The sequence below is a fragment of the Etheostoma spectabile genome, chromosome 1 (genome assembly GCF_008692095.1).
Source record: "Etheostoma spectabile isolate EspeVRDwgs_2016 chromosome 1, UIUC_Espe_1.0, whole genome shotgun sequence".
Classification (NCBI taxonomy): Eukaryota; Metazoa; Chordata; class Actinopteri; order Perciformes; family Percidae; genus Etheostoma; species Etheostoma spectabile.
Window position 1 is genome coordinate 13,181,942 of NC_045733.1, and position 16,430 is coordinate 13,198,371.

Below are 16,430 nucleotides of genomic sequence, written 5' to 3' on the forward strand. Positions count from 1 at the left end.
TGTATTTTTATTTTTTATTTGAAGTGATGAAGTTATGAAGCCTTTTAAGCAAGCTACACTTGAACTGTTAAGACAGAAATATGCTGTGAATAAGCTGAGTCAAGCCTACAGATTCTACAATATTCAGATCTCCATGTTAGAAAAATAGTCCCATGTGCGCACAAAGTCCCCTCACAGAAATGTGTTTGTGTGTGCAATTACGGAAGGCTATAGCATCAACAGCACAGGCACCAGAGAAACAAGCAAAACACACAGCATGAGCACAGATGAGTTAAAGAACGTTGGACAGTTGGGAGTGAGTGCAATTAAACTGAGGACACACCTCTCTGTTCCTTTGGTTTTTGCTTCTGTCAGGCTATTCAAACTGGCAACGCTACAGACCAATTTTCTCTTTTTCATAACTAAATTGAATGAATATATTGTACAGATTGTAGTGTGTGAAGTTAGGTTTCTTTTACACATTTTCTGATCTTAAAGAGTTAGAACAGTCAACAGCTTTTCTTTCTACCTGTAAATCTGGATGGGCATCTTCAGTGAGAGACAGACGATGGAACGTCCCTAGGGCGAGAGACAAGCGCCATGAAAAGAGTGAGGTCCACACGACTTAACTTTATAGTGTATTATGGGTACAGCAGCTTTACCATGCTTAGTTTTTGTCAGGGTTTTTCTCTCATTGCTCCGTTATGAAATTCATCTGTATTCTGCCACCTCAGGTAACATTTTTTCAAAGCGAGATAGTTAGACAAAAACACGTTTTTAGCAAAGCTTCATCTCCGGCAGCCATTTAGGAATATTCCCTGATTTTTCACTGTTCACACAATTGCAACACAAGCACATTATTCACCTGCCATTAGTTATGTCTGTCTGTGTTATCCAACACATACATGTCTATTAAGTGGTGTTCTGTGATTACAAACGTGTAAAGAATTATGGGACTTCATCATGATATGTTTGTTTGTTTGTGTTATTTTTGTTATTAAGGGGAGTTTCATGGTGAAAAAAGGTGTATCCACATCAAGCCAACTGTTGTTCTTGGGCCATCAGAGCTGTGGACGACACAGGTTGTGGTTTCTCTTCATTTCCAGACATTAACAAAAGTTTAAGAGTTATGTGCAGTGCAATATCAGGCATTATGAGACGGCCATTTCCTTTGATAGTCTTTTGTTACTTTCGTTAGGAATGTGGTAGAAATTCATCTTCTTTCAAATCACCGCATTATCTGAAAGCATAGTGAGGGCATCTAGTGAAATTATAAAGAATCCCATAAATTAATTTCCATTATGTTAAACCTGTAGTTCATTCAATTTGTTTCAATCGTTTTACTGCCATTTTTGGGGTCAAATACTTTTTTTTACAACTTAAATAAAAATGAACACGTTGTCTCTTACATTACAACAGGTAAGCTTTGAAAAATATAACTTAATAACCCACAGAATGATGAGACAAATTACCACCTGAAGACTTCATGCATCAAATCTCATTTTAGAATAGAAATCATGACGTGGCCCTTCAAAATATTATTTCAGTTTGCCACTGAGTGACATGTGTTTTGTGTTGATAGGATTAACTTAATTAACTTGATCAATATCACTGTCTGTTTCCTAGCCAAACAAATGGATCTATGTGAGCAGGCGAGCGGTGATTTCATTTATTACTCAAAGCCAGACATTTAGGGAGCTTGATTTCACTTGATTTAATGATACTCTTGATAATGTGCCAACACGCATAGTCAGTAAAAAATTGATGTACGCAGGTTTTAGAAGGTCAATTTGATTGGTGCTTCATGCAGTTTGAGTATTAAATCCCCAGCTACCCATGATTAGTAAAGCAATGTAAGATTTCATGTATTGTTACGCTGTTGTTGATCCACAGACGACACAATGAATAAAGTTTCTAACCATCATAACAGTTAATAGTTAATAGTTTTGGATCAAACTGTTGAACTGAACCACTGTGAATACAACATCCAGTGCCCTTGTGGCTGCGGGGAAATAAAGCAGCAGTGAGACTAGATCCAAGAGAGTAAGAGACTGACATAAAAGACTCAGTTTCCATGTATTGATAAATCTTTGTAGTATTTCACATTAAAACTTAACAATGCAATCTGCAAGTTAGGACAACATTAATACAATACCCATATGGAGGTGATTAGACCAGAACTGTAAAAGTGGTAACACTATGCATGCTTATTCAAATAGGGTGTGTTCTGTAGTTCAAGCAGTTTCTCAAATTCAGGTTTAAACCCGTTCAAGCCAAGACAATGACCGGTTCAGCACTGAACCCACAGATGAGCACAGGCGCCTGTCTTTAATTTATTCTCTGTTTAAATGGATTAAAGGGCCGGGTAAATTAGCTGTTGTATCTTTCCTCGGTTAAAAACTGGCAGCGTGGTATAATTGCGTCACAGGAATACATAGATGAAATCATCCGTTTCTCCCGTGTACTCTCCCACATGTACACACTCGCACAGCTTTCTTTGTGTTTCTCATCGACTCCGTAGCGGACTCTATGGCGATGGGTCTCATGTGCTTTTTGTTATCCCCACAGTCCTCAGCATGTCCTGCTTTCGTTTGGTGCCTTGGATCCCAATAGTTTGATGTGTCAAGTCTCACGTATGGTTACTGCTATTAGTTAACTGTCTCTTTGTGGGAGAGTCTCTTACTCTCTGGGCGACACAGTGAGTGTGGACAGGCACTCCGCCTGGCAGACACACCACGTCAGGCTCACTGAAGGTGTTGTGGCACAGGTGGCATCCTTTCTTTTCAGAGACAAAGATTGGTTTCTTCCGGTCTTTCAACTGAGGAGAAAATACATGAAAATAGAGTAGCCGTGACTTAAAAGCAGCAATGAACACAAAGATAAAACCCCTGGCGTTCAAATGATATGAAAATGGAATCAATCAAGGATATCATTGATTATTATGTCTTAAGGTTAAGACAATAAATGCTTACTTCTCAGAATGTGTTAAAACCAACAATATTTTTTTCTTCTGTTTTTAGATAACAAACATCACCCTAATTTGCTTCATCTTTTTGAGAAACCTAGTTATATTTGCTAGTCATAAAATAAATTTGGTAAGATTCATGAAAAAGAAATTCATAAATCTGATTTAAGAATGATGCAATTAGATTTGTCAATTCAAATGTCTGGTCAAATATTTCAACCATTCAGATGAACAAACCTATAAATATGGATTTGTTCGGCTCCCTTTCACCTAATTTGGGGACATAGTAGATCATTTTATTTCTAAGTTAATTTCGAGAAAGAAAGCTCCAAGACTTAAGTTCAATATTTTACAAAAAGTTTAAAAGTTGTTTACTTATTGTGTCCAGAGCGGCACCTAACAAATATTTCCATTATCAATCAATCTGCCTATTATTACTTTTTGGATTTGTTGATTACGGAATGTTTGGTCAACAAAATGTCAGAAAATAAACATGCCCGTTGAGATGTTTTGAAAACCAATATATTTATCATCATTTATGACAACTAAAAGTATCACATCCCCTGATCTGAGGAGATGGAACTAGCAATTTTTTGAAAAAAATAACTTAAACCATTACTCAATAATAATAAAAATAGTTGCAGATTCATTTCCTGTATATCACTACAGTATATTGATTACACTACTAATCAATGAAGCTCTACTTCAGTTGTTCATTATTTAATTGGTTTACTAAGGAGTGCTGCATCTATTGGAGAAGTTTTGAGGGATATATAACCTTTAAAACAAGAACTTGTATATGTTAACATTATCAGCATTAGTGCCGTCAACGCTCTGTGAAACTAATGTAGGTTTTATCCCTTAAAATACAGTTAGAGGAATATATAAAGACTCACCCGGTCATGCAGCAGTTGAAGGTTTTCAGAGTGTGCTAGCCCCAGAGCAATCTGGGAGGTGCGGCAGGCATGCATACTGGCCCTGATGGCTCGCCCCAGAAAGGGCCGCAGCAGCTGCAGCGACCAGCCCTCAGGGAGCATGTGCAGGACACGGACCGCATCAAACACCTCGCCGTGCCGATTTAGGAGGTCCACCGCCGCCATCTCCAGGTCTCCACCTCCTGCTGCAGTCTGGGATTTTCCTGAAAAGTTTTGGTCTAGATACACCCCCAAGAGCAGGTGAAACAGCTGCTGTCGGTACGCAGAATCCCGACAAGAAGAGGCCCACATACAGAAGGCTTCAGCAGATGGGAAGTCTCGCAGCTTGTGAACCAAGATGTGCAGTGCTTTATCATGCTCCTCCAGTTTTCCATGTAGTGTTGCACGCTCTAGCAGCAGTTGTTCACAGTTCTCCATCTTACCTAAACAAAGCAGAAGGACATGAAACATTAAGGGTCAAACTCTGCATAATGACCTCTCTTTGTAAGTTTGGACAATCAAACCTTGCTATCTAGGATTTTCCAGTCATTTTTATACCCAGACCAAAAGTCTGCATTGCATTTATGATGCTACAATCTGTCATAAAAGGGGTGTTAAGTCTAAAGGCCGTTTTATGGTTGTGCGAAGGCTCCACGCAGAGCTTTTGCCGTAGCCTACGCAAGTGGCTTGAAGTTTATACTTGTGCGCTAGTGTGTGCGTCAAGCTGGCGCGTGTGCTTGTGTATGTGTGTGTAATGGGGGATAGAGCAAAGAAGAAGTGACAGAGTGATGGTGATTAGCTTTGGAGCGAGTACCGACTCTAGAGTCACAGTGAGAGTAACAAAGTGTCTCCCCTGTGTTTTCTGAGCACGATGGGAAATATGGAGGAGGAAAGGTTAACCCTCTACATGATTTCATGTTATTTACGGAGAAGGAAAACCAGGAAATAAGGGGAAGATTCTACGCACAACCTTAAAACGGCCTTAATATTACACCGATTGTACCATAACAAGCTAAACGTCATCATAATTAAAATCACTTTGACCCTCAAAGATCTGTTTAAAATGCTGCGAGCATTCAAAGTTTGTACAAAAATAGATCAATAGATCGATCCGTCTTAAAAATAAGATATTCAAGTGTAGTGGCAATTTTCAGACTTGTGACTTGCCTAAAAGAAACTGTGCACGGTATAGATTGGACTCCCTGAGCAGGGCTTGGAGCCTCTCTCTAGCTCTGGTGACCTTCTGCTCATCTGTTGGCGACTCCGACAGCAGTGACAAGACCCTCTCCAGGTACAACACGGCCAGGTGTGTGTGGAACTTCTCCTTCTGCATCCACAAACATGAAAGAAAAGAAATCGGAATTCAATAAACCTTCCGTGAGGAGGGTTCCTGGAAAAGATCCTGAAAAGACTATGTTCACACGGAATGCCTATTGCAATATTTAGGTATTAATTTGATTAATCAGCATTGCTCTAATTAACTTAATGTGAAGGGGGAACTAAATCATAAAAGAACATAAAACAGAGAGACACCATACCAACAGGATCAGTCTTCACAACAATTAATGACACGTCCATGAGAAAGGCCGTTTTTCTCCGTCTACTACAACTGGAGCGTCTCAGTAACCAACAGATCAGACTGTGGTTGTACTGTGCTGCTTCTCAGTGTTAATCAGTGTAACTGTTAGCAGGGCACTCCTGAAAAAGAGCAATGCTCTACTGTAAGTCAACGTATCTTTGTTATGTTTTTTTTTTTTTCCCAAACAAACGCAAACATCCTTTTTCTTAATTACTTATGTTGCAGGACTCCTGGGAGGAGAAAGGCAGAAATTGAAGGTGGACATACTAGGGATGTGCATCTCTGGTCTGAGGATGATGTGATGCGCATTTTGATGCACTCAATCCGATACATTAAAGAAAGAAACTTAATGCCGCAAACTCTGATGCGATACGATTCTTCCCCTATTACGATGCAGTGTGATTCAACACAATGCAGTGCAAACAAATATCATGCTACGCAGTTTAATATGGTACAGAGAGTTTTATTTTATTTCTACTGGTGTTTTTCTTTAGTTCTTCTGAAAATTTTTTTGTTGGTAAGCAGCCTGTACTGCACTTCCATTAAAAGGTGTATTAAAAGCATATTTAGTCTATGAAGAACAAATCTGATGATAAATTGATGACAGACATTCTGTTAATATATCCTATTCAATCAGAATTCTTTCAAATGGTAGCCCAATTTTGATGTAAGCCAATGTGAAACTCAACAAAGATTATTATGCACACTTCTAAATGATGCACTCTCATTGGGAACTTTTATGTCCACACACCAATGCAACTCGCAGTGAATCTTCCTATCTTTAGTGCATATATACTCCTAAAGTCAACCTAGCTCAAAAGGTCAGGATTGTAGGGGGAAGTCAAGGTGCGGTGCTAACCACTGAAACCAGCTTCATAGTCTGTTGCAGTCAATGTAAATATAGCCGCAATTCAGTACTTTGGAGAACTGATACTGCAGGGAAATTCTACTAATGATTCCTGCTACCATGAAGGGAGGTAAGTGTTTGGATCAGCTACCACACAACATCTCTGGGGGCTAGCACAGATTGTGTGTGTTGCTCAGGGACACTTCCAACAAAGCCAACCACTTGTTGAGCAAGACCTGAACCAGGGTCCCCCAGTTCTCTAGCCACAGCTGATTATTTTATCGTACCTTTGTCCTTCTCTCTAGCACCAGGTGTTCCAAGTAGAGAAGCAGCGCATGGCTGTGCTTCTCCAGGTAAGTGATGACATCATCAGGGTTCAGTTCTGACAGGTCCTTTCTGGCAGGCCTTTTAGTAAAAATGTGGACACCTATCTATGAACAAAAAAGAAAGGCTAGGTTATCACTCTAGCAGTTTTGCATTAAAGATACATGGATGGTAGAGAATTGTTACTTGTGTTTAACTTTATATAAGTATGCCTATGTGCTGTGATACATGTTTTATTTTAATTTTTTTAATTTGCAGGTTTTTTTTCTGTTACTCGGTAGGCAGTGATTTAATTAATAAGTGAATTTAAATGAAAGAAAAGGTCATTTGAGGTAATTTAAAGTCCTGGTAACCTACAGTGGGATCCTTCTGCAAGGCCCAGTCTGCATACTTCCAGACGAGGTCCAGGTTGGAACAGGAGTAGAGAAAGTCCACAATGTACTCATAAAGGTCAGATCTTGTGGAGTCTTGCAGATCCCCATCTACCACGCGAATCCACAACTGTCAGAAAAATAGAGGCAACAGGTAAAGTTCCTAAACATTCCGGTGCGGATTCTTCTGTGAGAAATAATAACTCATTTTAAGCATACCTGAAGTGCTGCTGAATCCTGACCATTATAATGATAGAGCAGCCCAAGTGCAAAATATCTAGAAGGGGGAAAAAGACTGAATGAAGTAAAGTCTCTCCCTCTAAAATCTGTTTTTGTACAAAGTAATCAAATTGGCTTGACTAGACAGTAATAAAGCTTCACCAAGGTGATAATTAATGAAAATGTACCAATATAGCCCCATCTCAATCATCTCAGTTGCAAATATATACTGTACTACATACTGATTCCCAGCATCTAACACTTTTTCTGAGTTTCCATCATGATACGACACAACATTTCCTAATCACTCTTTACAAGCAGTGCAGGTAACTTTTAAGAGAATGAAAAGAATATGTGGATGGTGTTTCAGATTAATTCTATTTATGCGTCCATTCCAATAATTGCACTTTTACGTTTATGTAAAGGCTCTTGAAACTATAAAATGTCTGCATGTTAAAATGCATATTAAGTTCATCTTAAAGAGGTGCAACTCAAAACCAAAACTGACGATATACACACTTGTGATATTTCTCCAGCCATGGAAGGCTGTCTGCTAGTTGGCAGGCATTGTCTGACGCTAGCAGATCTAGAAGGCTGTCATGATCCTGTTCTGCATACAGCTTTAACAGTGCAGTGTCCAAGTCCTCTTTACAGCCATTGGCCACCTCTGTGCTTCGTACCTGCGTGTGGAGGAAGAAACACTTTATATTGTACATATTAGCATTACAAGGACTTCTGACAGGTGAACTCACTGCAAAATTATGTGTAAATAAATATAATTTCTTATCCATTTACCTCTCCTAAATAACTGATGAGGAATTTCTTGCATCGCAGCACTTTTTCCTGGTCGCCCTGTGCCAGGTGGTTGAGATCTGCAAACTCGTGAAGAGGAGGATGGCAGCGTGTGAATGAAGAGGAAGCTGGCAGCAGCAGTGGGTAGAGAGATATCAGCTCCCGCACATCCAGCTGCCCCTTCCTGCAAAAAGTTTTGTTGTAAATGCTACTGAGTGAAGCAATCAAAAACTAAAAGCCAGATATTAGAGGAACTAGAAAGCGGCCATAGGACACACACAATACATCATTCATAGCGGCACAATCTTCAACATTTGTTACATAATATTTACATTAGAAAATGTTTTTCAACGTGCATTGGTATGGCATAAAAGTACACATTGATAGACCATTACCAATTATTGTTTTTAATGGCATTTATAACATTATGCGTTTGCAAAGTAATTACATAGATTAGTGATGTTACAGAATAGTAGCTCAGTCCGTGGGGAGTTGGGTTGGGAACCGGAGGGTCACTGGTTCAAGTCCCCCAATGGACCAAAAAAGTACGGAGTGTGGATTGGTGGCTGGAGAGATGCCACTTCACCTCCTGGGCACTGCCAGGTGCTGTTGAGCAAGGCACCGTACCCCTCCAACCGCTCAGGGCGCTGGTTCGGCTGGCAGCCCACTCACTCTGACATCTCTCCATTAGTGCATGTACAGATCCTGAGCATGTGTCTGTGTGTGTAGTTCAGGACTGTGTGTGATAACTAACAAAGTGTGGACACAGAGTGTAAATTGTAATTTCCCCATTAGGGATCAATAAAGCGATTAAAAAAAAAGCAAAAAAACAGCTGGGTATGGGGTAACAACTTTGGTCAAGTAACCACTTGACCAAGTAATCACTGTATTAGTGAAATACAGGTTTCTTTAAGTCTTAAGAAAGTTCATGTGTTCTCCAAAAGTTCTTTTTGCCAAAGAGCTTAAGTCATAATGAATTAATTTAACTTGCTATGAAAGGACAGACTGATGGGAAAACATGAATGCGGTGACTTGATGGCTCTTTAAGGTGTAACAATTTATTCACAGTACAGTAACTTAAATTCAATTCTTAGAATGTGTGGTCATTGTACTGCTCAAAATGTACTGTTGTGTGAGGGTCAGTAATATTAGTTAAACAGCTAAAATAAACACTCTACTGCTATATTAATCACTAAAATAATAAATATTTATGTATTTGGTAACATAAGTTTTATTTTTTTTAGGAAAACCTTGGGCCTGAATGATACTTGCTGGACTCAAGCCACGGATAGTTTAATCACATGACAAAACAAAGCGGTTTACCAAACTAACTAACACCAACTCTGCCTCTTACCTGAAGTGTTCTCTTGCTTCTAAAAACTGAAGCTGGCCAAACTGTATGAAACCTGCCTGCTGGAGAATTCTTTTGTGCAAAACCTGTACATGCAGAAAGTGACAAATATGAGACAATTGCGTTCTTTTTTGTTTAGAGATATACTGAAAATTATTTGATAGTTATATCAAATAGTATATCTAATAATAGATAGTTATATAGACAAAGTACTCATAGTATCACTGAATATTTGTGATACAAGTATCATTTTACGGTCAATTAATCAGACATGTCGTTATCTTTTTGACTGATATTTCAGGCATAAAGTTTGTTTGTTACCTGGAACTTGTCTTTGGGAATATTTTGCTGTGCTCCCTCTGTGAGGAGGAGTGCCTCCTCCACTCTGTGACTGGCCAGTAAGTCCTGGATCTGTCTCTCCAGCGGCAGAGGTACCAGGACATACACTGCCTTAGTGGAAGCCAGAACGACCTTTCCTAAAACACACAACACTCACAGGTCAGAACATCAACACTCTCAGTCGGCTGTTTGAGAGACGGCTTCATGTGTTCAGCTTTAGTTGCTTATAGGTTGTTGAAGAGAAAGATTCTCTGTAATAGAAAAAGGTTGCTAGCGCTACACATCCCATTAAGAATCAAGACCCCAGTGCATTAGATGTTTGAAGTAGAGGTAAGGCAGCACCACTATTGGCAGCTTCCCTTTTATCCCTTTTTTGTTTTTAAAGAAACGATGCTTACTTATTTGTTTTTGTCATTCATATTTCCTTACAACATAAATATATATGCTTTTATAGCCTAGTGATGGGATTGTCAGAAATGATAGGCCTGTTTCCTATCATCCCTTAAATGTTGGCTGCCAGTCAAACAGCAACTACCCATGTATGTCCAGCTGGCTACTTGATATTAATTTTTGATTCTGATGAAATAGTTTAAAAATGCATTTACAAAGGCATCTGAAAGCACTGCATTGTCTACACACACGTTTATGGGTTTAATGAATGAATGAATGTGCCTGTCTTTATTTACATCTTTTTACTGCCAAGCCATCTCTAAGATAGATTGCAAACACACACACACACACCTACAACAGGAAATGTTGTCAAAGTAACAGGCCTATGTCAGTTGAGGAATGTATAATAAAACACTTTTGCAGCCTATGTTTTGCCATAGACCAATTACTCAAGCTAATGTCAGATGCCCCAAATCATGACTTAAAAATAAATTATAATGTGCTTATGTTTCTAGTAAAACAATACAGTGATCATCATTGTGGCATGTCATAATAGACCTTACGTTGAAGATGTCAAATAAAGAAATACATAAAGTCTGATGATTCTTAATTACAAAAGTTCTGATCAGTTAGGAATAGGCATTGTGTTAAATATTAATAGCTATACTGTGTTGACTAAAACACACAAGAAGCCTAATTCTCCTTTACAATAGGTGTTTATATCAGGGAGGCAAACCAATGAAAATATGCAATAACTAAGATCAGTGTATTTGGAATTGTGGCATTAAAACGTGCCAGAGGCCAACAAATTTGGGCTTTTACGGCCAAAACTTCTCTCTGGACGTGGTATGCCCCCAGACCTCCTGGAAAATAGTTCCAACGTACCTGCCCAAGTGTACAGCTCTACCTGGCTTTGAGACTCTCTGGTTTCTCAGTCTAGCAAACCAAAGCCAAGTCTCTTTCCATCCCTGGACCATTTATTAACAGAGGCCTGCTTTCCAATCCCATTGTTCACAGATCTGCATTCAATAAGGACGCACTTGACAGTTGAAGACACATGAGTTATATCTATTTTGTATAATCTATATGGGATGGAAACTCTGCCGTTTGACAAAAGTCAAGTCAAGTTCTGTTTATAGTTCTCGTGAAGTACTACTTCAGTTTTATTTCTATAACTACTGCATATGTGAGCAGCACAAAGTCTGATACACCGCAACGGTCTATTGTGAGTTCACCAATGTTATAGGATTGCAATGCTATATCTGTGGAGTATTCTCAGAAAACTGGATATATAAAAACATGTAATAAATGGTTACATGGTTGATAGATGTTAATGGGTACACCTGCAGGAAGCAGGACACCTGGTGGGCTGTACTACATAGTGAACATAATGTTACTAACAGGAAAAACTTATACATATAGTATATACATCAGTTCTTCACCTTCTTCTAACATCATTCCACATAAGTGATTTATTATTAAAAACCTACCTTGTTGACTTTTGTTAGCATTAAGTGTGTTACAGTCTATATGAATAATGGCAAAAATTGGGGAATTACTTCTTCTGATTTCTATTGGTAAATAGTTGGTTTCATTTAACAACAAAGGTTAAAAATCATCGAGAAACCAATATAAGAGGATACCTTCAAAGTCTTGCAGAATGTGTCCATCCCTGAATGAAAGGGTCTGTTTTAGCTGTTGGTCCAACATGCTGTGGATGGTGATGAAGCTTTCATCCAAAGCCACCACGTACGGAAAACACACAGCAGCACCAATCACGTTCTCTGACCAGTTGACTGGAGCCCGCTGAGATACCCCTTCTGCATTGGCAAACATTCCTGGAGGGGCATGAGGAGAGATAAGTTCAAAAGACAACCAGGGATATGTCATGCAAACACTCTCTCAGTTCAATAAATACTCATAGCGTCTCAAAATAGTAACAGCAGATGCACACAGGCTGGAAAAATGTTAGGTTAGCCCGTTTTGACAATGCATAGACTACATGATACGTATTGTACCTTAATACTACTTTTTTTTTTTAAATTAACAAGTAAAAAACACAAAAACTAACTTTTAGATTTTTTTTTTTAAACCTTTTTAAATACCCCATAGAATTCAATTTAATATTTATTTAATAAGTCGAATGATGTGAAACTGTAGTGACAATGAGGCCTACATTTATTGTACAAGTACATGAAGTTATGGACATTTACATTTTTTGTCAGTACTTTTCTGCTGTAAAAAAAACTAATTCTTAGTTATATGATTAATCCATGAACGTGACCTGGGTGCAAGTAAATGGCAGAAAATGGATGGATTAACCAATGAAATATTAGCCTGAATATTCAGCTTTGTAAATTAAACTACTAAGGCCTTTTTTTGAGGGGACTCAAATTCAACGCATTTAAAGAGCTGCAGACCCTGTTTTTGCTCTGACCTACCCAGACCACCAGGTGCTGCTAAGAGGAACTCCTCTCTGCCGATCCTCTTCACTATGGGTCTCCTCTCTTCCCTGTTGTAAGGAAAGAGGTCTTGGGAAGCTCCTGTGTTGTAGTTCAGAATCATGTACTGTGTAGCCAGGGCCAGGCACAAAAAGTACCCGTCAACACTGACAGCACAGGGCTGCTCAGGAGTGGCCACCTCTTTGACCAGCTGCACTCTGTCCTCATGCACCATGTAAATCTGCACTGTCCGCCGCTTGGAGGAGAGCACGGCCATTTCCACACAGAACGGATCACCGTTCACTGGATTCTCATTAATGCAGAACGCTGTCACACCTCTGATCTTGGCTCCACCTCCTGCCGCAAAGGGCACGGTCTCTAGCGTCACCATGTCAACCAGGAAGACAATTCCATCACAAAGCACTATCAAACGCTCCAAAGCGGATGCAGCACGGAGCTCAGCAACTGGTTTTTTGAGGCCCAGATATTTGTGTAGCAGCTTCTGAGCCGAGTAACTCAGTTTTCCTTTGGAGGAAGTGACCTCATCCAGCAGGAAGTGGTGGATGAAGCAGTCATTGGTACCCATGTACAAGTGCTTTCCACAGCATTCAATACACTCGATGTTGATGCGAGCCTTGTCGCCCATGAGGAGATCTCGCTCCACAGCGGGGACAAGCTCAAAAGCCTTCACACTCATCTCAGCCAAGGCATCTACACTAGACAATACACAACAGACAGGCATCAACAAAATAAATAATCAAATTGAGTGTATACTGCAAAACATTTTCTCATGACACATTATTGAATCACTGGCAATAAACTAAGTATCAAAAATAGGATATACTGAGGCATGGGGTTTCCCTTGACAATAAACTCTGGATAATTTTAGGCAGTAAAGACTTTTGCTCATTTCTGATAACACATGAGCGTGAGCCTTATATAACCTCAGCATGGCTGTGGAATGATGACTGTAGATTCCATAACATGTTTACAAATTAGGCATATCACTTAGCTCAGGGTTTGTCAAGGACTTACCATCAACATAGTAAAGTGTTGTTTGTTTAATAAGTTTATATTTGACACAGATATTTACTGTATTGTGCTTTGCTTGCTCTTTGTTTCGTTATTTCTTGCCCTGCTATGCAAGTAGAGTCGGGTACTGTCCTGGGCATTATGGGGTGTGTGACAATTGAATAAAGATACCACATCATGATCTAACCGCCATGGTCATACATATAATGGATTACTGGTGTGTTTTTAATTCCTTAGCCATGAATGCTAAAGATTCATTCAATGTCTATCCTGTTATGGTAACTTAACTCCTTCCCAATATGGCTAATAGCTTATTCACATCCTTACCAATATATCCCGTGTTATGTCATAAAGCTAAGTTAATCATCTTTCCTAAACAGTATTCACGTTAACTATAGTGACGGTTTATTATCAACAGGTTTGGAAAACATTAGCTAGCATACGCTCGTGTAACGTTAACGTTGCTAAAGTGGTGACAGCTAACCAGCTAACGACATTAACGCCAGCTAACTTGGCAAACCCACAGAGGCTAATGGCGTAGCAAAACAAAGTTAACTGTTTACACTGTCCGTCAGGCGGTAGAATATTTAGTTCGCAGGCTAAGGTAAATCAAGCATGTCAGGAAGCCATGGTCATAACGTTATATAAATTGATTATACTAGCTAGGCAGCTTCTTGATCAACTAGCTAGGCTAACATTAGCTTAAAGACACCAGTGATACCAAATGCTAGCAAGCTAATTAACGCTAAGCTAGACTTTCAATTTGGCTGAAGTAACTTAGGGCTTATTTATATTGTGTCTCTGTCCGAAGAAAACCAACCTAGGTTTCAACCGGTCTCCCCTCCCTTGAGATGATGCTCTGCGTACTAGCTAACTCCCTCCTGGAGCTGTTGGCGTTAGCATAGCTTAACGTTAACGTTACCTACCTACCGCTGCAGAGAGCGCTTAGGACGGCAGGCCACCGGATCACCACAAACAGGCGAACTACTCCAAAAACAGCCGCCACGACATAGATTTACAGTGAGACATTAAGATAGCCATTGTGCTAGGGTCGACACCGCATAAGAAAATACGGCTTCAAGGAGCGTTAGGTTTTCCTCGTCCGGTATAACACGCCGCCCATTTGCGCTGCGCTCCTGCTGGTGGCAGGCATGGTTGCAGGCAGGTGACACGAGGGTGCGTTCAATACCATCAAGCAAGAAGCAAAATTGTAGGATTTCTCATCAGATTTTAAAATAAACATCTTCCTCAAGGTTTAGTGCAAATTATCATTGGTTTGTTCCCTAGCTTAGTTCGTGGACCATACCAATTATGGAGTGTGGACTGGTAGCTGGAAAGTTGTCAGCTGCATCCGGGGCACTTGAGCAAGGCACCGAAACACCAAACTGCTCTAAGGGATGACCCTATGCTATGAGCCCATCTGGTGTTGTATCTAGAAGGGATACTGTATGTGAATAAATACATTTCAACTCCCTCTTGTGAATTTGGCCTGTTTAAAATTGCCTCGTGTTCTTTCCTTTTTTCTTTCTTCAGATGTAAGGGAATGAGTGCTAAGATGAGGTCATGAGCATTTCCACATCATCTCATAATAGATCGTTTTCACTGAAGACATTTTGACAAGTCATAGCAAGAAAAGCACAAGTGTAGGCTATTCAACAGCATTATGAATGGTTGCCTTCCACTTGGTGGGTGTCCTGGTATTGTGCTATGACGGGCTAATTTGATTGACAGCTCGGTGGGACACTTAATGGAACAGAGCATTCATTAAAACTTTTGATTTCATCTTTGCTTTTCCTGCTTTGACAAGTTAAAATGTCTGTTTTTTGTATTTTACAATGCTGTTACTATAAAGTGCTTACTATGACTAAGGTTTGTCGGTCTAGCCTAAATGAGAAATAAAATACAAAACCAAAATATAAGTAGGCTTTTGTTTGAAGGTTTTGAGCGGTTCCAAATATCAGTCAATCAATCAATTAACATGTATTTACATAGTCATTTACAGCAACCAGCAGGTATCCGATGCTTTACATCAACAAGAATAAAACAGCCAACAGTACAGTAAAATCAGAGAAGTAATAAAACATACAGTAAAATCAGAATCAGAAAGGGCTTTATTGCCAAGTACGTTTTTTATTACACAAGGAATTTGTCATGGTGTTGTTGTGTGCACATTCTCTAAATATAAATAAATAAGAAAATGGTTATAAAGAAGAATAAAGAGATACACACAGTATGTATTAATAAAGATGTAAAAAATCAATGTTAAATAAAAACTATATATTTTAAACAGTAGTAAACAGGTAGAGCCAGAGGTGTAGTGTGGAGAGAGTCAGGTTGGTTTCCGGGCCTTGTAGAGAAAGCTAGTGGCGGAGGGGAAAAAACTGTTTATGTGGCGTGTGGTTGTAGCATATCTGATGATCATCAGGAAAGATCACCAGATATGCTCTTTGTGGAGAAGTTCTACCAGACCAGGTTTCAAGGTGCATCATGTAGGAACACACTTGCTGTTCTGCCTCCATCGGTCTGATCGTCTGTGTTGCTGCATCCAGACCAAGACCTGCACAATCCCAGCTTCTACACACAAGCTGTGCATTTGCTGAACAGTCAGTTGCACACATCAATACAGGCTGCTCCCAGTTGAAAGCCTTGAATTTCACTATTTACTTTATCATCATTAGGCCACTTGTACTCTTACCTACATCTCCTTTCATCTATTAATGTAGGAAGTAAGCCTAAGCATGTTGGTGGACTTGTTCCATAAATACAAGCAAGTCTAAAGTTTAATACACTTTAAGTCTTTAAAGCCTGGGAAAAAAAATAATTTCTCTAGAAATTGAAATAGACAAGAATACGTGTGTAGCCACTGTAGTCAAGTCCTTAAAACGTC

General features: G+C 39.5%; 1 protein-coding gene across 6 annotated transcripts in view; it reads right to left on the bottom strand.

Moving 5' to 3' along the window:
• tgfbrap1 (transforming growth factor, beta receptor associated protein 1) overlaps positions 1–14,699 on the bottom strand; it is a 14,871-nt gene extending 172 nt beyond the window's left edge. Inside the window, exons 1-13 of one of the 6 annotated variants that reach the window (XM_032525786.1) lie at positions 14,470–14,699; positions 12,512–13,222; positions 11,714–11,908; positions 9,663–9,817; positions 9,345–9,427; positions 7,994–8,174; positions 7,718–7,878; positions 7,199–7,256; positions 6,966–7,109; positions 6,572–6,715; positions 5,026–5,185; positions 3,841–4,301; positions 1–2,797 (exon numbers count right to left, since the gene is read on the bottom strand). The exon at positions 1–2,797 is cut by the window's left edge and continues 172 nt beyond it. In XM_032525786.1, coding sequence (XP_032381677.1) covers positions 2,609–2,797; positions 3,841–4,301; positions 5,026–5,185; positions 6,572–6,715; positions 6,966–7,109; positions 7,199–7,256; positions 7,718–7,878; positions 7,994–8,174; positions 9,345–9,427; positions 9,663–9,817; positions 11,714–11,908; positions 12,512–13,208 — 2,628 coding nt within the window. In that variant the 5' untranslated portion in view covers positions 13,209–13,222; positions 14,470–14,699 and the 3' untranslated portion in view covers positions 1–2,608. Of the gene's footprint in view, positions 2,798–3,840; positions 4,302–5,025; positions 5,186–6,571; positions 6,716–6,965; positions 7,110–7,198; positions 7,257–7,717; positions 7,879–7,993; positions 8,175–9,344; positions 9,428–9,662; positions 9,818–11,713; positions 11,909–12,511; positions 13,228–14,363 lie in introns of all 6 variants that reach the window. The other 5 variants (XM_032525939.1, XM_032526091.1, XM_032525703.1 and 2 more) reach the window with 5 other exon arrangements.
• Positions 14,700–16,430: the final 1,731 nt, after the last annotated feature.